This window comes from Artemia sp. Qi Xiang Cuo, chromosome 9, assembly GCF_049724085.1.
Source record: "Artemia sp. Qi Xiang Cuo chromosome 9, ASM4972408v1, whole genome shotgun sequence".
NCBI classification, from domain to species: domain Eukaryota; kingdom Metazoa; phylum Arthropoda; class Branchiopoda; order Anostraca; family Artemiidae; genus Artemia; species Artemia sp. Qi Xiang Cuo.
Window position 1 is genome coordinate 28,473,505 of NC_142802.1, and position 23,256 is coordinate 28,496,760.

Sequence of the window (23,256 nt, forward strand, 5' to 3'; positions counted from 1 at the left end):
TTGTTTTAAACAGTGTAATTACGGTGTAAACTACTTCTTAGTCCCAGCCTGTTATCCCTGTGCACTTCCATCATAGGGCAACCCTTCTACAGTTGCCATTAATTTTGTATTTCCATAAACCTTTATCTCACCCTGCTGGGATAACTCAACCCCCCAAACACAAAAAAAGAAGTAAAAGAAATGAAAATGTAAAAATAAATCCTGTAGGATATTCTACACCTTATATTCTGCCTTTATTTTGGAATGAAGGTAGAAATGGTAGAATATTCCAAACTTCTTTCTTTTCTTCATTATTTTTATTTATTATGCTTCCCGTTTGGCTGCTGAATATTGCAGGTGGGGGGGGGGTAAGCTTTGTAAGTCTCTCGCTTTGATTTCACTTCTTGCATAATACAGGCAGCTCATTTTGAACTTATTATCAAAACCATAGGACAGACTGAATTACATCTTTTTTCCAAGAAAGAAATTTGTATTATATCCCCTCCAGCAAGAAACCTGAAACTTGACGCGACGGCACTGAATATAAAATTACAGGCTGTAGAAGCAAAAAGATGATCCGTGGGGCTAATGTGAATGATAATGCTCAAGCAGAATACTCTCCGTAAGAAAAAATGCGGGTGCGAGCAAGCGTTTAAAAGTGCTTTAGCTTTTGCATTTAAAGTTTTCAAAACAAGAGATAATGTAACACATTCAGGGGAGGGAGGAAATTCGAAAAAAAATGCGAAATGCTTGACTATCGCACAAACCATACAGAGAACTACGGATTAAATTGCTAAAATCTTGAGTATTTGGCAGAACGACAAGAATTTAAGGGCTCCCAAATCCAAAGTATATGATTAGACCTTGTCCTTTTTCTGTCTTTGTTTGATCTTTGGTCTTCAAAATATGAATATAGACATGATTATATATATATATATATATATATATATATATATATATATATATATATATATATATATATATAAAACGAAACAATAGTAAAAAAAAGAGAAAAACGAGGATTATACAAGCCAGTGAAACATATGAACTAAAATGCAAATATTTCACCGGGTTACCCTTTCACGGTTACATGGAGAGGGTCTTCAAATTTTAGTTGCGCTTCGTTTGAAGGTTTGAAATTTTTTGTATAGTATCCATGGAGTTTTATTAGTACTTTTGATGTTATTATCCTGCACTGAGGACGGTCAAGCGGAGGTCTTGACCGAAATATTTGCATTTTAGTTCATATGTTTCACTGGCTTGTATAATCCTCGTTTTTTCTCTTTTTATACTATTGTTTCGTTTTATCATGATTAGCCAGTGTGGTCTTAGAATTTATATATATATATATATATATATATTATTTATATTATTTATTTATATTTATATTATATATATATATATATATATATATATATATATATATATATATATATATATATATATATATATATATATATATATATATATATATATATATATATATATATATATATATATATATATATATATATATTTATATATATATATATATATATATATATATATATTATTTTTTCTATTATAAACTTTTTAGGGTTAGTCGAGCTACTGAAATATACCGTTTGAAGAAACCTAGCTAACATGGGGGGGGGCAATATTTATGCTATGTTCGAAAGCCCTCTACTGCCTAGAAACTTTGTTTTAAGATTGAATGTCCTTTCTTCATAATTAGGAGAGTGACAATGACCCATTCTGTATCTTTCTTTACGTGGTCTTATGCTCGAGATTTGCAACAACTCTTAAGGTCAGGGGAGAGATCCACCTTTGAGGCACTTCTTGGGAGTTTATATACTGAGCAACGAGCTTGAAAGGAATCAACAAAATCCTTAATATTTTATTTTGATTTTTTTAATCTAACGAGAGACTTCTGATCAGACTCTATGATCAGGAACTTTGATCAGAGAGAGTTTTTCAGACACCGGTGGTAACGCCAGGTTTTGCTCCCCTCTCCCCCTTAAGAACGTAAGCTGAGTAGGTCCTTAGTAAAATATATCTAAATGGGGCCTTGACAGATCCTGCTCCAAGAAACGAGTAAACCCCATTGCCCCTCCTCCATATAAGCAGCTGAACTTGATCAGGTTCAAATTAATGAAGCCCAGACTAATTGGGAAAGGAAAACCTTGCATAAATACAGTAGACAAACCTCGTCAGCGGGGGGTGTATGGTTTAGGATCTTTAACCACCCCTCTTACCACAACAGAGAGCAAACTCGAAATCATGTTTACAATTTGTCCTATGATATATCATCTTATCCGTACAGTTCAGTTTTTTAAACTTGATCCCCCCCCCTTCGAAATAAATTTTTACGTAGGTGACTATTGCAGAAACACCCTTAAAGGAACAAAGACATTTTTAAATGACTATTAAACACAATGAACGTATTACATTTATATTTTAAGGCAAGGGCCTATAAATTGTTTATAAAGAAAATCCTCATTGCCAATTTTGAAAGGATGACTAATCAGTATGAGAAGGATAGGCTGGTTGGATTTTTAGGTTTTGTGAGTTCATACAGACAAAGATGGCCAAATTCTATCTGTTTTATGGCACATACCAAATTAGTGTATGCTAATGAGTGTTTAGAATCGGGTTCGGTGTGAGAGACCTCAGCTGTTGAATACATCCCAGATAAGAGATACAGAAGAGAATCTTTGTCAGTTAGCGACCGAAAATTCGTGGCTTGTGTGCTCCTGTCGTTGGGAATTTTGTTTTTACTTTCTTTGGAATCACTGCCTTTGGAATAAAGAAAGGGTAAGATGCATTGATTATTAGTTTTTGTTTTTGACTCTTTGAATTGAATCTTATAGCGCTGACACTCAGGGATGCGGATCTGCAGCCCTTGGAATTGTTGAGAGGTGGGCTGAAGACTTGTGGACACATAACGATAGCATTCTATTTTGGCTGTTCTGCAGAAGAAAACATCCTAATTAAATAACATCGTAGTTTATTTTGCGAAAGAATAAGCTAATTATAACCGAATGCGAGAGAAAACCCGGTTTACTCAGATCAAACAAAGCAAACTTCTTTAGTGTGTTCTGGATATTACACAAGTACCAAAAGTGGTACTATTAGATTCCTATTTTATGCTCTTTCCAATGGGGTGGGAGTGCATTCTCAGAAATTCGAGTTACTCTGGTGTCCTCACTGAAGTAACTCTATATTAACATCTTTTCCCTACGTGGATCAGTTTGCGCCAATTGTACGTTTTTGTTTTTGTTTTTTTTTGGTGGTGGTTTTATTGGTTTTTAGTTTTATCTTGTTTTTTTTTATCATGTTTTTCTTGTGTTTCTTTCGTTGCTGAATACGCCTTTTTTCTATGCTGGCGAAATATCCACGTTGTTTTGTTTTTGTTGTTTTCTTTTCTCTCCACTGGCCACAGTCTCGTTTGTTTTTTTTTGTTTTTTTTAGAGATTTTTCTCTTTGTTGGTTTAAGTTAGACCTACTACTTTTATTTTATTAATATATCTCCTTCTGTGGAGCCGCCTCACTAGAATTTTATCCAGATTATTTTTTAAGATTTAAAATCATGAAAGCAAAGGGAAACGTGGTTTGAGCATTGAAGACACTCACTAATCCATTTCAGCCGCTAGGCTATTTCAGTTGAGTCTATTCTGGGCTAGCCAAATGGGTCTTATGCATTTCGGCAATTTTTTTTTATTGTAGCTTAAACAGAAGGGTCAAGCTGCTTTTTTCTAACTGGGGAAGTTGTTGAGCTAGGTAAATTAAACTTTTAGCTACGTTAATAAAGCCAAATACGAATAAAAGACGATGTTTTCTGACTCGCTTCCTCCTTGCTTGTAAGGTTTGAAAAATTCCAGGGAAACTGTTCTTGGCTAGTCTAGCTTTGGATAAAATTCAATTTTTCTTTAGAAGACGGGTCAAATCCTTGAAACTAATTTGCCAAGGCTTATAGTCTTAAGATAAATATGCTTTTAGACAAAAAAAAAAAAAAAAAAAAAAAAAAAAAAAAAAAAAAAAAAAAAAAAAACGAAAAAGATAATTCCTTACAAGAAGAAAGGTAGGGGAATTCGCGTATCTGAAATTCTTTCTTGTCATAGCTTGAAGATTACCGGAGGACTATTGTAGGGCAAAACCCCTGTGTTCATTTTTCTTTGATAATGCTGCCTTGGAAGGTGCTTTTTTCCTGATGTTCGTACGAAAAGGGTAAATCGGACAGAAACAAAATGGGAAAACGAGAAGGTTGAAATTGTAGCATCTATCGTTTGAGGCGCGAACTTGTTAAAGACGAGACGAAGCAGATCATGCTCTGCCATAAAACTGACATCAGGTCCTTTGACGTTTCTTATATTTCTGACCACTTCGGTTTTTGTCGCCCCCTCCACTTTCATCGCTTGGGTGGGATTTGGGCCTTGTCACTTAATGTATTACGTGTCACTTTACTCGGGTAGGAGTTGGCCGCTGGCCCTAGTTTCGATTAGGCAAGCGCTTTGAGACTTCGCTTTGCTCGGGCCTTTGGCCCTCACGGGATTTTTTCAACTTCCTTCTGAAAATTAAATAAAAAGAGTGATCCACAAATAATAATTTAAGAAACCTCTTTTCTAAGAAAGAGCCCCCAAGTCCACTTTTATTGCCTCCCTACTGTCCTGGGGTGCCTCCGGTCATCAAAAATAGACCCTGTCTACTCGAATGGGATTCGAGCCTTCCTCTGTCACACGTGGGCCTTATCCTCGGTCAATTGGGGCCCTGGGCTTTGATCCCAGAATAATCCTCAACTAGATCGTCAACGCGCAGGGGTTTGGGGCTTTGTGAATGAGACATTACATAATTTATTTCCTTTCCCTCGCTAAGATTGGCAACTCGGGCCTTCGGCCCTTACATCGTTTCTTTTTGGCCTCCCTTATATGTTGTATGCTATAGAGATGTTCAAAAACCCATTTTCATACTGAAGTGCCAAAAGTAAGCTTACTTCAAAAAGTCTGCAGAGTTGACTAACAGCAGAAGATTTCTGAGACGCTAACTTTTCGAACTATAAAAACATGGATTTTTGCGATTTTTTTTTCTGTTTTGGCGAAATTTGGATTTTTTTTTCTCGATTTAAATAGACGATGTCTTTATGGTTTTAAAATGGGATAATTAGCACTAAATACACTTTATTTACGAAGACTGTCCACGCGGCAATAAACTTCTAATAGCGGTATGACAAAAAAAATCGCTTGTTTCTCATATTTTTAAGGATATATACTAGAAAAGAACGGAAAAGTTTATCGTCTGAGCACTAGATATTTTCTTAGGTAGCCAATTTGACGATGTCCGTTCTAAAACGCTTAACATTCTTCATACTCAAGGGCATGAGCAAATACAAAAAAAAATTATGGGAATTGTTCCGTCACACGATTAGAATAAGCAACAAAAACTTTTTTTTATTATTTTTCAATATTTGTATTAAGGACCAAATCAAACTGTTAGACGTATAACAAATTTAGCCGAATCGCTTATGTTTAGCTAAAATGACATTTAGGGACCGTTATTGGCATAACATAATTTTGCCTTTGATAATTAAATACTAAGTCTCTTCAAATAAAGGTAAAGAGCGACTATAAAATTTAAATTGAGCTTAAATTATCTTATTCATTAGAGCTGTAAAAAAATCGCTTGCTTCTCATATTTTCTAAGTATATATTCTAGAAAACCCCCCTCAGCGGAGCGCTCTTTCGGTTAAAGTTTAACTAGTGCTTTCCTGAAAACATTTGAGAGGTTAACAAATATAGCCTACTAATAATTGAAAGCTTTTTTATTTACTGATTACCTTTCAAAACACTTGAACTGATAATTTTATTCTTTGAACTATCTGCGAATTAATAAGCACTCATTCCCAAAGCCATGTGATAAGAAATTTAAACTTTTTACCACATTGTTCTGTGTTAGAGCATTTAGAGCATTCATTCTCGAATGAATATGACGGGAAAAAAAAGTCAAATTTAGAGAAAATCTGGAGGTTAAGGGGGGTCTCAACAGTCTCAATATGTATAGGATACTTTCTGCTTGTTATAAATGTTAAATGTCCCTCTTTGCTTTCATTTAAACCAGTTGTTTTACTTCTATTCCATTTTAATTCATTTTTTATATTATTATTTTCAAAGCTGTCGCAAATAGGCCATCTGCCCCCTCAAGTGCCCACTATTTATGCAAAAAACTGCGATAATAACAGCCCATGTCCGTATGTTTACTTTACTCATTAAAATATGGTTTTAGTTGATATAAGGAAGATCGTCGCCCCCCTCCGTCAAAACCAGGTCCTTACGCTTACACAATGCTGTTATATTTACAAGCTAAAATTGTTCATTAGATAAAAACATTAGAAGCCTCGCACGTTGGGCGGGGTCTTTTGGGAATGGTTCTTGAATCATGCGCGTTTTTCCATTTCTTCTATAGTTTCCCATTATGTTACGTTGTTGTTCTTCCATTTTGCTGTTTTAGATATCCCCTATATTAAATATGTTTGGATTTATAAATATGTGTAGCTTGGTTTGTTGACTCTTCAGACATTTTGCCGCACTATCGCACAACTGCATTTATTTGATTCAGTTCTTATTACCATTGAGTTATCGTCTCTTCTAAGGCCTTATTAAATCCTATTAAATTCAAAAGGACACAATTGTGTAACGAAATTGGCATAATTTAGAGAGAGATTTGAAATGCAAAGTGCTTCCAATTAATTCGGTCCCATTCCCTACTGCAACTAAATTGGGAGTGATCAGGAATATACTGAGGGAATAAATGAAGTGATTATGAAAGAGGATTGCTTATATTGGATGAACTCAGCAAACTGAGCCAAGACTCAAGCCACAGAAGCCTATTATCCCCAAGCAGGTTGAAAGTTGTCTGGGAAATTTTCCTTCTAAGACGAACAGGGCCAGATTTACTTGATCGGGTATCATCATTAAGCCTATATTACCTTGGTACCCATGTAAATATTTGTTCAAATGTTTCAATATCGCATAGTCATTTAGATACGAATTTATGTACCAGAGATACGGCCTTAATGCAGTTTTGTGCACACACAAAAAATGTCCACTAAAATCATTCACTGAATGATTTTAAAACATTTTGGTTGGATTGTAGGTGTCTTGGAAAGAACAACTTCAAAACTTGGCTACATTCTGATCTCAGTAGCCTATACAAAATTGCACTAGCAGAATTTTCTAAACCAAAAAAAAGGTTATCCAAAATACTCAAATTCTGCTAAAGTAAAACAATTTGTAAAATCGCAGCAAAAAGCTCCAGGAAATGAAAAAACTATGATTGCACTGTTGGATGTCACTGTAAACATTTCACCTAGATTCGCATTAAGCTCTATTAGAAACAGTGTCATTTTTGCTCATTAATATTACAGGGCAATAATTTGTGTATTCGGCTCGGCAGGAATTTGATAGAAGCAGGTACACTAGATTTTAAATAGCAACAAACTGAACCAAATGTGGAAATTTTCGATGAGCTACTAGTTTTCCTTAAATTTTGAAGAGCTACTAAGTTTTCATGAAACATAATGAGTAGAGTTATTGAATTAGATCAGTTTAAAAAAGAAGGAAATCCAAAGAAAAACAATCATGTCACCCCGAATCTCTATGAAAATGGCTTTCCTTCCCCATAAAGGCAAAGGTATACCTACTAAAGAAAACTGATCTCTTTCTATGGATGCTTGAATTACGTTGGTCTATCTTAGTTTTGGCAAGATTTTTGAAGACGCTTAATTTCAGCAGGGGGGGGCGAAACTGGGGTCTGGGAGGGGGAGAATTGCCCCCCTGTCCCATAGAAAATTACGCTCTTGCATATAGAATGAGACAAGGGAACCTCAATGAAGACGAAAGTTATGGGAAAAAATTGTGTTGATTTTTGGCATCCAAAACAGGCCCAAGCTTGTTTTGTTTCCAATCGGTTAGCCAAACGAATATAAGAGGAACAAAAAAAAAAAATTGGGTTGTATCTATTCGTGAATCGCCAAAAGGGGCCAAAATTGTTTGCCTCCGATCGGGATGAAACTTTCAGGGTAAGTAGAATGGACCAAGGGGATCTTATAGAGGACAGCAATTTTTTGAAGAAAAAGTGGTCGCATTGATTCTTAGCACGAAAATTATGTTGTTGTTTTTTTATGCTGGGGGGGCTGTTCGATTAATGGGCTTTTCGACCAGTTAGACAAGAAGTAGGGACATCGTTGTCTTGAGTAATTCAATCGCTTATGGGGGTAAGTCCGAAAAGAAACAGCTTGCAGTATGACAAAATGAAAGAAAAAGGTTTTTGCTGCTTTCGTGTGGGACAAACATGATGCGGAAAGTCTTTTCAGGTTTATTTACCATAAAGTACGGAAAATAGAGCTCATCTGGTGAGACTGTGTTGCATTACATTAAAAAGAAGCCAGTGAGTGGCTGCTGTTCAGGGTACAAACATTAGTTATGATAATTACACTTCATGGATAATCTACTCTCAGTACCCTGTCCATTTCACTGCCTTAATCTGGAGTTGTGTGATTGAATTCAGTGCTTGAGATGAATAGCAGTAGCAATACAAGCTTCCAACTGTTAGTTATTGCTCAGAAATACACTGGCATTGCAGTTTTTCAGCTATAGAGATCATCCACGACAAGATGGATTTACTGGTACAGATCCGCGATTAAAGTGGTCCCCAGACATATATGTACCTGGATTTTGGCCAAATATCAGTTACAGAGACAACCTGTGACGGAGAATGCAACAAAGACTCATGGACTTGCCGTCAATTTTCGGAAGAATGGTTTGCTAGACCTCCTACAAAACCACGCTTCGTGAGGGTAAGACTTGCCTTGCTCGAGTGGCAGCTTAGGTCTGAGGTTCCCTGAGACAGGGGTTCCTTACACCGAACTGCCCGATTCGCTGTCGGTGGCTCTCACATTCATCAAGGAGTAGCTGAGGCTTATGAATTTTTGAAACAGCACTGACTTCATATGTTATAGCCTATGAAGCTTTAAACAGGCCAAGATAAAGTATATTCCAGATTATATGTAAGGGAGGGATTAATTACAACTTCCCTATGTCCCTGGTACGCCGGTATGGCTATGTCGTATTTTACATCAGACTCCTGTGTTTGAAACTGTTTTCAAATTTTACAGCCTATGCAAATCCTTCCTTTTGTATGGATTCCAGTTCTATGTTTAGAGATGAAAAGTGTCAACTAAAAAGCCCAAAAAGTGCCGCTTTTTATGAATTGATTACTATCTTCAGATGTCTTCAGTACCAATAAGGCCTTTTTTGGGTGGCCAAAAATGCTGTTTGTCGGTATAAAACGGCAAAAATGGTTCTTTCCTGCGGCAAGATCCCTTTCATTGCTAAAAAGGGCACTAGGTTTAAAATTTCCTCTCTAATCAGCTCTTTTCTTACTTATTACTTTTTTTTTCAAAATTAGCCAAAAGGATCCTACGACAGCTCTTCTGAAGTTCCCCTGCTAGGTATGGCGGTACTTGTCTGTTAGACGACATACATTCAAGAATTACGTTGTGTGAGATCTGACAGAAACCGGTTTGCCTATCAGGGATCGGTTATGATTTGCTTATTTTAAGCGAGATAAACTACGATGTATGAATATTTTAATTAAGTGTTTAATATATAGAGGTGGTTTGGGGTTAGGTTTGGTGGTTTGGTGGTTAATGGTCCCCAGACATATATGTACCTGGATTTTGGCCAAATATCAGTTACAGAGACAACCTGTGACGGAGAATGCAACAAAGACTCATGGACTTGCCGTCAATTTTCGGAAGAATGGTTTGCTAGACCTCCTACAAAACCACGCTTCGTGAGGGTAAGACTTGCCTTGCTCGAGTGGCAGCTTAGGTCTGAGGTTCCCTGAGACAGGGGTTCCTTACACCGAACTGCCCGATTCGCTGTCGGTGGCTCTCACATTCATCAAGGAGTAGCTGAGGCTTATGAATTTTTGAAACAGCACTGACTTCATATGTTATAGCCTATGAAGCTTTAAACAGGCCAAGATAAAGTATATTCCAGATTATATGTAAGGGAGGGATTAATTACAACTTCCCTATGTCCCTGGTACGCCGGTATGGCTATGTCGTATTTTACATCAGACTCCTGTGTTTGAAACTGTTTTCAAATTTTACAGCCTATGCAAATCCTTCCTTTTGTATGGATTCCAGTTCTATGTTTAGAGATGAAAAGTGTCAACTAAAAAGCCCAAAAAGTGCCGCTTTTTATGAATTGATTACTATCTTCAGATGTCTTCAGTACCAATAAGGCCTTTTTTGGGTGGCCAAAAATGCTGTTTGTCGGTATAAAACGGCAAAAATGGTTCTTTCCTGCGGCAAGATCCCTTTCATTGCTAAAAAGGGCACTAGGTTTAAAATTTCCTCTCTAATCAGCTCTTTTCTTACTTATTACTTTTTTTTCAAAATTAGCCAAAAGGATCCTACGACAGCTCTTCTGAAGTTCCCCTGCTAGGTATGGCGGTACTTGTCTGTTAGACGACATACATTCAAGAATTACGTTGTGTGAGATCTGACAGAAACCGGTTTGCCTATCAGGGATCGGTTATGATTTGCTTATTTTAAGCGAGATAAACTACGATGTATGAATATTTTAATTAAGTGTTTAATATATAGAGGTGGTTTGGGGTTAGGTTAGGTATTTAATATGATGCGTTCTGCGCAGCCTGCTTTCCACAATTCTATGTCGTAGTTTCTATAATTTTGTTTCTATAGTATTAGATTATCAGCATGTTTTGGTATATTTCATTAGGATTAACTAACTTCACTTCTTGGGTGTGTTTCTTTTAGCAGACAAGTAGACTACCGCTATGGCTATCATCGGAAAAAAATAAAAGTTTTCTTATTTCAATTTCTTTTCTTCACTGGCTTTTTCTTAAAATTTGCCAAAGAAGTCCTCAGACAGTTTTAGGGGATTCACCGCTTTGTGCAGCAATATAATCAAGAATTTATCATTACAAAAACAATCTGCAGAAATGTTTTTCAAATGTACAGTTAAATGTGTTGTTGTCATATCTTTAGCTAAGCAATAACAAGGTAAGTAGCTCATTTTTATAGTTGCCGACGTAAAATTGTGCTTGATCTTTTTTGCCATTTTTCGAAAGTATATTAAAATATATATATATATATATATATATATATATATATATATATATATATATATATATATATATATATATATATATATATATATATATATATATATATATATATATATATAATGCGGCATCGAATGTTGTTCTACTATTACAAAATCCAAAATGCCTTCTGTGAGCATTTAAGGATAAAGAGATGTATCGTTTCAACATCATCATATCACGGGCTAGGTCCAGAAGCCCCATTTGGCTCCTTAGTTTTATATCTTGAAACTCCTTATACGAGAGGGCCCTTTTAAATATAATTTAAAGGTAGTCTAAAAAAATGTCTATCTTTAGTACTCGAGATCTATGAACTCAAGTCAGAGATAATAAGTCAGCTCTAATTTTCTATGTTACTTAATAAGGCACGGGATATGGCAATTTCCTTTCAAATCAATTTCCTTTCAAATGCCTCCTTTTCCTTGCAATTTCCTTTCAAATGCCTCTCCACATTTTGCGACCGCTGGTTCGGTACAATCACCCCTATAAGAAGGAGACACATCAGTACTGCCTATGCAAAAAATGTGATTTTCCTTGTTGTTCAAAATGGAGGACTGTAATTCTCCTATACGGGTTTTTCGACAATAGTGGGTCTAATGGTACAGCTTTCGTTTGTGGTTCCAATGGTGGGCTTTCAGGCTATTTTTTGAAATCTGTATAATTTGTTTTCGCAATGAACATTTACGATTAGCAGAAATAACAGTCACGATTCCTGAATCAGCTTAACGCGGCGATTTATCCTCACTTGACCAATTTTTTTTAAAACACATTTTAAATTCTAATTCACTATGGGCAGGATTTTTTTATTTACTACCTAGTAATGGTTGCACGGTTGCAGATACTGCTGCAACCATGATGTTGACATAAGATAGATGGTGAGGAAAAAATCCAAATAATAATATTAAAAAAATCCGTTAAAAAAATATTAAAAAAATTTATTTCTCGTAAAAATGTAAAAGATAAAGGAAAATATATAAGAAAACTTGAACAAGATAATGCAGGGCTGGATTGTTATCTTGTGGCCTCAACATCGAATGTGAACAGCAATGTCTTTAGGCTAGTCTCAACATACACAAGCAAGTTTGATTTCTCTTTCATGGTGATTTTGTTTTTCAGAATGATGTATTTACCCCGGCCGATTGATTTTACTACTATGTAGCGAGCAGATTGTTCGATAAACACAAATTTACAACCTAGTCACATTCTAGTTCTATCAACTGAACTCCAGTGAGAAAAATGATTCTTCGAAGTGATTTACTTATTTTTGTCTTATTCAGTTTGGTGGCATTTTGTAGAAGTGCAGATGACCCCGAGTATGTACCTTATAGTAGTAAGATAGCACAGCAAAGTGGAACCGGTGGACTTCATCCAGTCCCAGTTAGTGGGTAAGTGTAAAACATGGCTATATATATATATATATATATATATATATATATATATATATATATATATATATATATATATATATATATATATATATATATATATATATATATATATATATATATATATATATTGTTGGTTTAAAAAAAGATGCAAAAATGACTGCTGCTATGGCTGTTTCAGCGATTTCCTTCCACGAAACTACACCTTTTGTGCTCTTGCTAATGAACGTATCTCTGACCAGATTTAAAAAAATAAATCGAACAATTTTCTATATAATTTTAGGCCTATTATCCCACTTGTAGTCAAAGTGAACTAAATGCCAAACAAAACGCTCCTAGGTATTCGAGAACTCCCAATTTAATTTTAGCTCTGACTTCCTACTGTGCGTGAAAAATTCCAAAGGTTTTTCACAAATTCTAATTAACAATGTCTCTTCCTCTGTCTTGCTCAGATAGTGAGCATGTTTTCCCGCACCAGAAGAACAGCTGTTTTGTTCCTAATTAGGTCTTGCGTATGAGATCTTGCTAAAGACGTTTCATTTATATCCCAAGTATATTATCCAATCCAAGAGGGTGCATGTTGACATTGGCAGGTGTACATTATTTGCTGCCTCGAGTCCCTCCTTTGAACCCGGGTTCGATTCCAAGTCTAAGCCCCTCATTGGGAGAACCAAGGTATTCCTTGGTGAAGGGGGAGAACCAGTATCTCTTAATTCGGCTAAGACTGCGGGGGAATCTCGGTTCGATTTGAAGAAGTTACACTGGTTTGAGATATCTTCTGTAGTTTCGGTAGTTGTTCTATTCCTTACTCTCTCTTGGGCCCATTCATGCCCTCTTTTGCCTTTTTCCCCTTCTTTTCTACCTTTTTTTTAATGTATTTTTGGGTCTTAGTTCCTCTAATAACAATTTGCAATTGAAATCGTGGATAGGATTCACAAGGAAGCAGACAGTTATGAAATATACCTATAGTTTAATGCTAAGAGATGAAAAATAATTATAAAGAGTGATTTCATACTTCAAAAAAATTTTACAAACCAATTGATCTTGTGAAAGATGTAAAATTCAATTAGTTTCTGGTAAGTTTCAACGGACGATTCCATTTTGTATTATTATTATTATTGTTTATCGGAAACGCGTCTTCGTACAAAAAGAAAATGACGGACGTCTCGGGACAACGAAAAACGGAAAACGAAAAAAAAAAACAACACACACACACACATACAAATAAAGAAAAACACAGGCACTTGTAACAATAGTGAGGAAGAAGAGCTATGAGAGTGTAACTAGTGTAGAGGGAGTGGTTTCCAAGTATGGTTTGAATTCTTTTGGTTATGTTTTTCTATAAGTCTAGCAACACCTTTAGTGTGCTCCGCTATATGAAGATTATTCATGAGTTTTGAACAGCGTGCCCAAATCGTGTATCTCAGTAAGTATTTTACGAAACGGAAGAAAGTGCAGCGGATTTCAATTTATCAGCGTGTGTAAAAATTTTCCAGAAGGGTGCACTGTAGTGAATATGGGGGAGAACAACAGTGTTGTATAGCGTTGATAGATAACTGTGATTAAAACAAAGCCTAGCAGAGACTATGGAAGCATATAAAGCTGATATTCGGTGTCTGATGTGTTTTTTTTTAGAAAAGGACGAATGTGAGAAATTGTGTTTCCAATGATAATGTCGAGGTAAACAATTTGGTCAGACAGGCGGATTTTTGAATTTTCCGAGTACAATTTCACCAGAAAGTGGACCTTTCCAGTTAAATAAGAACTATGACGGATCTTTCAGCGTTGAATTCAACTTTTAAATATTCTGTTCGTAGAACATTGATAATTTAAGAAATTTTTGAAGAAATCTTACAGATAGCTTTTACCTAGCATAAGTAGTTTTTTTTGTATTAAAACTTGCATGGGGTATTAGGGAACTACTCATATAAATTTCGGGTACTTGTCTATTATATAAAACACACTCGAGAAGGGGAGTTTGATCAATGCTAAGAAGTAAATGAACGCGTTAAAACAAACTGCAGTAACAAATGGTATTTTACTTTTAGAAAACCACGTATTGACTCTCAAATTCACGGTTTTCAAACATGGCCTAGTGTTACACTTGTTGCTTCTCGTAAGAGTACAAAGTTATGGTGTGTCCATTGACGCATTGTTTTGTTTTGGGCAGCAACCCCTTATCCTGGAAAAATATAATTGCTTATTCTTCGGTCCTTGGCAAATCCCAAATCTTAGTTTGAACATCCATGGTGAGACACTATATTCTATCACTAGTCAAGGCAAACTAACCGGTGTCCTCAAGAATCGCATTAATAATGAACCAAAATGAACTAGGTCAAGAATCGCGTTAATAATGAACTCGTTAATAACAAACAAGTTTTGTTTATTTTGTTCTGAAGATTAAGATGCACTTTTTTCCCATTGCTTCTTGTCTATCTTTGATTTATGGTTTTGAGACATTTACTGGATACAGGGCATCTGAGTTCAGGACAAAAAGACTGCTACCCATGTGCAAGAAAACGTTTACCATCAACTACAACTGTTCATTGCATTCCGCTTTTCAATCAAATGGTTTATCTGACTTCTTTGAAGCTGAAAACAGACGATTCATAGTTATAATTAACAGTACTATACTTTTGATGTTTAATTACCGAGTAACACTATTATAAACTTAGTTTCTTGATTATTATGTGAAAAAAAGAACATTTGACCATAAAGCACATATCCATTCCAAATATGGGTATCCCACCATAACGTTGACAGTGAATTTTATGGTAATGCTTTAGTAACGCTTTTTCATATGTTAACCAGTTTCTTTAATGGCCTATTCAAAAGACGCAAGGTGAACTGCACAGTATATCCCATGTTAGTACACAAAACTGGATTCGAATTCTTTATGCATTATTCATGAGGAATCACTCTACACTAATAGCTATTTCAGGTTGTTTACTTTTTTATCTTTTGGCTCTGATTCTAATTCTTAAAGCTATGGGGTTTCCCAGCTTCCTATTTTAGATATTACGATGAAACCCAGCGGCGATCTTAGGGGGGAGAGGAGGTACTTGCCCTGGACGCAAAATTTCAAATAAATAATATAAAGGTTAGAAAAATGCTGTAATTTTTGAGATGACGCAGTTGACAGCAAGTATAAACAAATTGAATCCGAAATTTTCTTTTTTCCCTATCTTCATCACTGTTCCTTGAAAATGAAATAGATCGAATATGATTAATTTTGAAGTTTTTTTTTGTGATATTTTATATTCAATTTTGTTAATAGGTGACAATTCTGTTAATAAATGAAAATTTTTTTTAAAATTTGGCCTGAAAAGGGGGGGGGGGCTAATCAGGATTTTGCCCTGGACGTCAGCAAGGCCAGAACCCGGACGTCGGCAAGGCCAGAACCCACTGGCAAAACCTAGTAAATGTGACCATACAGGTTTAATGGTAAGCCGATTTAATATTCTAATGGACAGTGAAATAGTAGCCTGATTGTTTAGATAAAATAAGTGAAACTTGCACACCCATATATATCTTTTAAAACTCGGAAAAAATGTTAATTCAGTTTTTCAAACACTTGGTCTTAACGAACTGTAAATAAGGAGCGACCCGGCTCAATAGTAACTGAAACTGTAAAAAAAAACGGAATTTTGATACCAATAGATACATCAAAATAATCAGATTTTTATGCTGATTTCAAATATATATATTTAATCAAGTTTTAGGTTTACCCACCACAAGGTACTCATCTGAGGAAATTTGCCTTATTTTCGAAAAAAAAGGGGGAATTAACCCCTAAAATTCATAGAACCTTAATGAAAATCACACCATCAGATTCAGCGTATCAGAGAGCCCTACTATAGAGGTTTCAAGATCATGGATGCGTGTTTGTTTTTTTTCCAGGGGTGATTGTATCGACCCAGGGGTCCTAGATCATCACGGGAGGGCTCATTCGAACGGAAATTTAAAGTTCTAGTGTCCTTTTTAAGTGACCAAAAATGGAGGGCAACTAGGCCCCCTCCCATGCTCATTTTTTCCCAAAGTCAGCCGATCAAAATTTTGAGATAGTCATTTTGTTCAGCATGGTCGAAAAATATAAAAACATTGTCTTTGAGGATTACTTAATCCCCCACAGTCCCCGGGGGAAGGTCTGCAAGTTGCTAACTTTGCCCAATGTTTACATATAGTATTAGTTATTGGGAAATTAAAAATTTTGAATATTCATTCAAATTGTCTCCACTGTCTTGCAAAAAGATTTCCCTAGTGTTCTTCGTGCTTTTGTTGTTTGTTATGGAAAGGCAGTGTGGTCTTCGTCGCAATTTTTGGTTATTGGGAAGGTTACAGAAGTTTTCAGGGGGGATTTTTTCTGGCTGTCGGGGTTGGCTGGGTCGGGGGTTAAGTGGGAGGATCTTCCCACGGGGGAAGGGACATTGCTATGAAGGTGGCGCCGGATTTCCCAGCATTATTTAAAAAACGATCAGAAATTAAATAAAAAAAGAAACTTTCAACTGAAAGTAAGGAGCAACATCAAAACTTAAAACGAACAGAAATTATTACGTATATAACCCCCTAGTTCACCCCCTAGTCAACACCTCGCTCTTTACGCTAAAGTTTTTTTTAGTACTTTCATCAGAGCTATTTATTCTAATTAACGGTCTTTGAGGTTAAGGGGTCATTCTTAAAGAATTGGAACAAATTACGAACTTTAGCGTAAAGATTGAGGTATTGACTATGGGGCGAACCCCTTTAATATACATAATAAAAATACACGGATATAGAAGTTCATTACGTAATTTAATTCGTAAGTTACGTGTATTTATTACTAATAAAAACGTTAGTAAATAAAATTAAAAGTTTTAGTCCCCTTTTTAATTAACCAAAAAATTGAAGGGAAATTAGGCCCCCTCCTCCGCCCTTTTTTTCAAAATCGTCAAATCAAAATTTCGAGGAAGCCATTTAGTAAAAAAAAAAAAATTGATATGCAAATTTTGTTTTAATTATTCATGTACGGTGATCCAACATCAAAACCTGCATTAAGTCAAAAACTTTCAGAAACTAAATAAAAAAAAACAATTTTTTTAACTGAAAGTAAGGAGCGGCTCTTTCTCACAACTCTACTTTTTTAAACAATAAAAAAAAATTGCGAAAAGAGCGAGGCGTTCATATACGGAATAATTTCTGTTCGTTTTAAGTTTTAATGTCGCTCCTTACTTTCAGTTAAAAAAAATTTGTTTTTTTTATTTACTAAATCAATATATCAAATACATATCAAAATAAAAATATATCAAGGGTTGTGTATATCATGAACTTGCTTGAAACTCCCTTCCTTTTCCCTAATGGAATTAAGGGATAACCAAAAGCAGGCTTAGAAAACCTAACTCACTTTTATTCACAAAAGTGTTAGACCAACAACAATTTTGAACTCTTAACTAACTCGCTTGAACTTTGACTTATAACATGTACATTTCTTTAACTCTTTTTTAAGTAAATATAAAATATCATATATACACCCAAAAAAACAAAGTTGCCTCTCTCGCGGGCCAGTGGGGAGGCCAACCCATCAGAAGAATGACCGTCTAAAACTTTATTTGCAAGTATTTAGAAAGCAAAATCAATGAAGGAACATTAAGTCAGTTAGTATGATGACTCATACAGAAATGTTAATGCTATAAGACAATATTTTTCTTAGTCAGTTTGTGGTAATGAACTGTAAGTAAGGAGCAACCCGGCTCAATAGTAACCGAAACTCTAAAAACCGGAATTTTGATACCAATAGATATATCAAAGAATTGAATTTTTATGCTGATTTTAGTTCTATAAGTTTCATTATGTTTAGTCTTACCCATCAAAGGCTACAAGCCTGAGAAAATTTGCCTGATTTTCGAAAAAGGGGAAACAACCCCAAAAGGTCAAAGCATCTTAGTAAAAATTAAGCCAGTAAATTTAGCGTATTAGAGAATCCTACTGTAGAGGTTTCAAGCTCCTATCTGAAAAAATGTGGAATTTTGTATTTTTTGCCCGGAGAAAAATCATGAATGCATGTTTATTTATTTTTTTTTCCCATGGGTGATCGTATCGACCCAGTAGTCCTAGAGTAATGTCAGAGGGCTCATTCGAATGGAATTTAGAAGTTGTAGTGCCCTAATTAAGTGACCAAACAAATTATAGGGCAACTAGGCCCCCTCCCTCACCCCTTTTTCTCAAAGTCGTCCGATCAAAATTTTGAGATAGGCATTTTGTTCACCATAGTTGAAAGGCCGAATAATTTACGCCTTTGGAAATATCATGAACCCCCCACAGCCTCTGGGGAAAAGTCTTTAAGTTATAAAATTTACCCATTGTTTGCGTATAAAATTTGTTACTAGGAAGTATCTATTCATTTTTTTTAGGGGGAGGGGGGATTTTCTGCTGGTGGGATTTTCCACGTGAATAATTTTCCATAGGGAGGAAAGTTTCCAGGGGGTGAATTTCTAAGGGGAAGTTTTACACTGGGGGAATTTGCCAGAATTCATATACAAAGTTCTTTTTACGTCTTGCTTTCTTACTGCCGACTCAATTTTACGCGTGGAGATATTAAGGATTATTGTCCGGGGTAAATTTTCACCAGGATTAAGTTGTCTAGGGAATAAATCCGTGAAGAGGAGGGATTTTTCCGTGGAGGCGTAGTCAGATTTCCCGGCATTATCTAAAAAACGATCAGAAATTAGATAAAAAAAAACAAGGTTTTTCAACTGAAGGTAAGGAGCAACATTAAAACTTAAAGCGAACAGAAATCATTACGTATATGAGGGGATGCTCCTCCTCAACACCTCGCTCTTTACGCTAAAGTTAGAATTTTGTCCCAATTCTTTAAACATGACTCCTGTTCCTTTAATTCGGACAATAAGAAGCTTTTTTTTTTATAAAGTACTAAAAAATTTCAGCGTAAAGAGCGAGGTGTTGAGGAGGAGCAACCCCCCTCATATATGTAATGATTTCTGTTCGTTTTAATGTTGCTCCTTACTTTCAGTTGAAAAAAACATCTAAAGCGCGATTGAAAGCAGTTTATACATGGGAGAACTAGGATATTTATCTGTTAATTAGGACCACGGGCCAAACACTAAGCTAGAAAGGGGATCAGACACCTTAAGAAGGTAAAAATCCCTTTTGAATGTGTAGTGGTCTTTGGGATTCAATAGTTCGTTAATGTTTAATTAATACGGACCGAAAACGTTGTAAAATCGCCTAATTAGATTTTGTTATTTATTTTCTTTGTTCAACGTGACAACACTGACGAAAATGTGTTCTTGCCTTAAAAACTTCATAGTTTTGAAATATTAGTAAATTTGGGTTTTCAAGGAGGAATATACCTAAGATGGGTCCAGGGGGATTTTTATTATTATTTCGATGTTCTTGGTACTTTAAATGTTGAAGCTTGGGGAAGAACTATTAATGAAATAGATGGCATTAAAAGAATTTAATTATAATGAGGCTACAGATAATGACAGTAGGGCAAATAAGCTTTAAAATTTGGCAGTTACGATGTTGAGATAAGATTAGGAAAAATTACGTTATTACGACTGACATTTTCGATAAAGGGGAAGTCCTAGATTTAGACAGAAAACAACTTAACTTAAACCTCCATATGAGAGTTGGCATACGAGTGGAAAAAAGAGCCGAAAACAAGTGAATTACAAAAAACAATATTGGAAATTATGGGGTAAACCGAGAAAATCTTCGATATAGTAAATTATCCTGAAAGTCACCACTTTTCAACACCTTCTTGGCAACATTTGGTGCTTCTCAAGCATGCGATCGTTCCAAGGGTTTCTTTTATTACGTTTATACTCATCGATCATGAACGATTAATCCAAAACGTCTGCCATAAAATGCTGGAGGAGTGTAAGCCGTGATCAGTACCCTGAAAACCCCTAATTTCTCAAAAAACGGTCTACTTCATCAAAAATGTATGAATAAAAGTATTTTGGGTACCTTTTGTCAAGAAAATCACACATCACCATGCTGAGGTATTTATTTTTATGTAGCTATGGACCTAGGAGACGAGCTCTGAGTGGCCCAAGAGAGCTAGTCTAGGGTCGAAGGTATGAAATTTTGATTTCTGACAAATTTCATTTGATTTTGATCTTTTTTTTTTATTTATCTGTAAATTATCAAGCAAAACCGCTAAAATGATAGAACATACAACATCAGCATATAGTAAGGACATTGATCAGATCCCACGGGATGAGCAGATCCTACTAATGCATACAATGCACTGCATGTAATGTGATAAAGTAATCATATTGAGCAGCTCCTACCTCTCCTCTTGAATATTTTGCCTTTGTAATGATAAGTGACCCTTATGTTAGGAAAATGAAGCCACTTCTGGAATTCCATGTTTAGAGATTGTACATGTCTAGCAGCTTCTGCCTAGTCACTACTGGACTTCCAATGAATTTATTCCCCCCACCGGAACTAATAAAATCTCTTAGAAGTTTAAGTGCCTCTTGCAAATTTCAAATTAATGCCCAAGTGCCCTATCTATATTTAATTTATCAATGGGAAGAGTCTATTTTCACGTGGGTGTGCAAGGCCGTACCCAGTGGGGGGGGGTTGGGGGATTTGACACCCCCCCCGAAATGTTTGTTTGACTCGTAAAAACGTAACAAAAATGGATACAAACAAATTTTACATGGCTTTTTTGAGGTTTTTTTTGTGTAACCCCCCCCCTCCCCGAAACAAATCTTTGAGTAAAACCCCCTCCAAAAAAAAATACTTGGTACGGCCTTGTGAGTGTGTGTGGAATCCACCTCGAGTTTCCATTCTAATCCCATAGGGATGTTTTACCAAAATATCTCTTACCAAAACATCAAAATTAAGCCGCGGTTTTTAGCACCGGACTTCGCTCCCTTGGGAATATCTTCTAACCCATCTGATTTTTCATTCTCTTTTTTTTTGTGAATGAGGTGAAATTTTGCAGAAGTGAATGATTGGAAAAGGACCAACCCGTAATTGAAATCTTCTTTGAATTGTCAAACTTTGGGAAGTTTATTTATGAGAAATTATTTGATTTGACGTTGATTCCGGACTCAAATAGAGCTATACAATGGGTATAATGCCGTTCATCATCAATCTTTTGGGACATGGGGCCTATATACTGATTATCCCTTACCAGATCAGTAATTGTTACAGTATTATGTATGGGCTGTGTTTGAGGGCGCACAACTCAATTGGGAACACAATAGAAAGAATTTATTATCTCTTGTTATGAAGATGACTCGAAGATGCTATCTGTGAGTGATGGTGGTATTTATGGGGCTGTAAATAAGTATCGGATCTATTGGATTACTTTGTCAGCTTTTACTCAGTGTCTCGCCCCTTATTTAAAAGCTTAGATTTATCGATATCTTCGATGCCCTATGATCCAAAATCAAAACGTATTGAGTTCAATAAAAAAATGAAACAAAAAAACTAATAAATCTTTGGGGAGACTCCCATTATCGTTCTAAAGTGGGTTAGACTAGACTTTGTCTGGATTAAGTAAAAAAAAAAAACGATATTTTTAAACTGAAAGTAAGGAACAACATTGGAGATTAAAACGAATAAAAATTGTTACGTATATGAAGAGAGTTTCCCCTTCCCCAACCTTCGCCCTGCTTTCCGTTTAGCCCTAGACGGTTGACAGAAAAGGACGATCTTCAGTAATTTGTCATCCTTCATCCGGAGAAAGTGCCCTAACTATCTCAACCTTTCTGTCATTATAGCCCTTGAAAACGGGATTGATCCACATTTTTCGCCCAAGCTGCTATTTGAGATACGGTCACTCAGTCGGTTTTTTTTTGGAGCGCCTATGCTTCAGAACCATATTTAAATATTATAATCTTCCAATATTCTAATCTTGGTTTGCAGACTTATTTTCCCATTCTTCCAAACTTTTTATTAACTGCGAAAAAACGCCCCGAGCCTTGGCTATTCTACTTACAACATCTTCACTTCTGCCACCATCCTTACCAATAATACTACCAAGGTAAGTGAAGCTGTCCACTTGATCGATCTTTCCGTTATCTAACGTCACCTTTTCATCTTCACTTATTCCTAGCCTTAGCGACTTAGTCTTCTTAACATTAATTTTCAAACCTATTCTAGCACCCTAAACTCACCAAGCCTTTAAAAGTTCACTCATTTTGTACATACTTTGCATCTAGAATACTTAAATCACCAGCATAATTTAAGTCAAGGAAAGTTTTTCCTCCCCGTTTGATTCCGTGTTCTCCCATTACCTTTCCGGTGCTGCTTACCGTCAACAGGATCCATATAAATGGAGATAGAATATAACCCTTCTTAACTCTACCAACGTCATTGATTCCCGGAAGGCATGGTTCTCTAATATGCTGAGTTTGATGGTGGGAATTACGTTAAAATCGCTTGACTCGTTTGGGGCTTTCCCCCCTTTTCCCAAAATCAGGCAGATTTTTCAGGCTCTTGGCTTTTGATGGGTAGCTTTAAATTTAATGAACTTTCTATATTTAGAATCAGCATAAAAAGCCAACTCTTTGTATGCATCAATTGTTATCTACCAAAATTCTTTTGCTTAGAGTTTCGGTTACTATTGGGTCGAGTTGCTTGCTACTCGTAGTTCGTTACGTGACAGTTCTTTGCGATAGCTGAAAAGTGTTGTTTTAAAGGGTTATATTGCAACTGAACTCTCGTGTAGCTGAGCCCCGTGCAGCTGAACCCTCGTGCATAAGGC

At 35.8% G+C, this 23,256-nt stretch overlaps 1 protein-coding gene across 1 annotated transcript in view; it reads left to right on the forward strand.

The window, feature by feature from the left end:
- The first annotated feature begins 2,633 nt into the window (after positions 1-2,633).
- The window catches only part of LOC148948529 (fibrillin-1-like), a 200,967-nt gene continuing 180,344 nt past the window's right edge, over positions 2,634-23,256 (forward strand). Inside the window, exons 1-2 of the mRNA XM_089094443.1 lie at positions 2,634-2,772; positions 12,262-12,530. Coding sequence (XP_088950569.1) covers positions 12,382-12,530 — 149 coding nt within the window. The 5' untranslated portion in view covers positions 2,634-2,772; positions 12,262-12,381. The remainder of the gene's footprint in view (positions 2,773-12,261; positions 12,531-23,256) is intronic.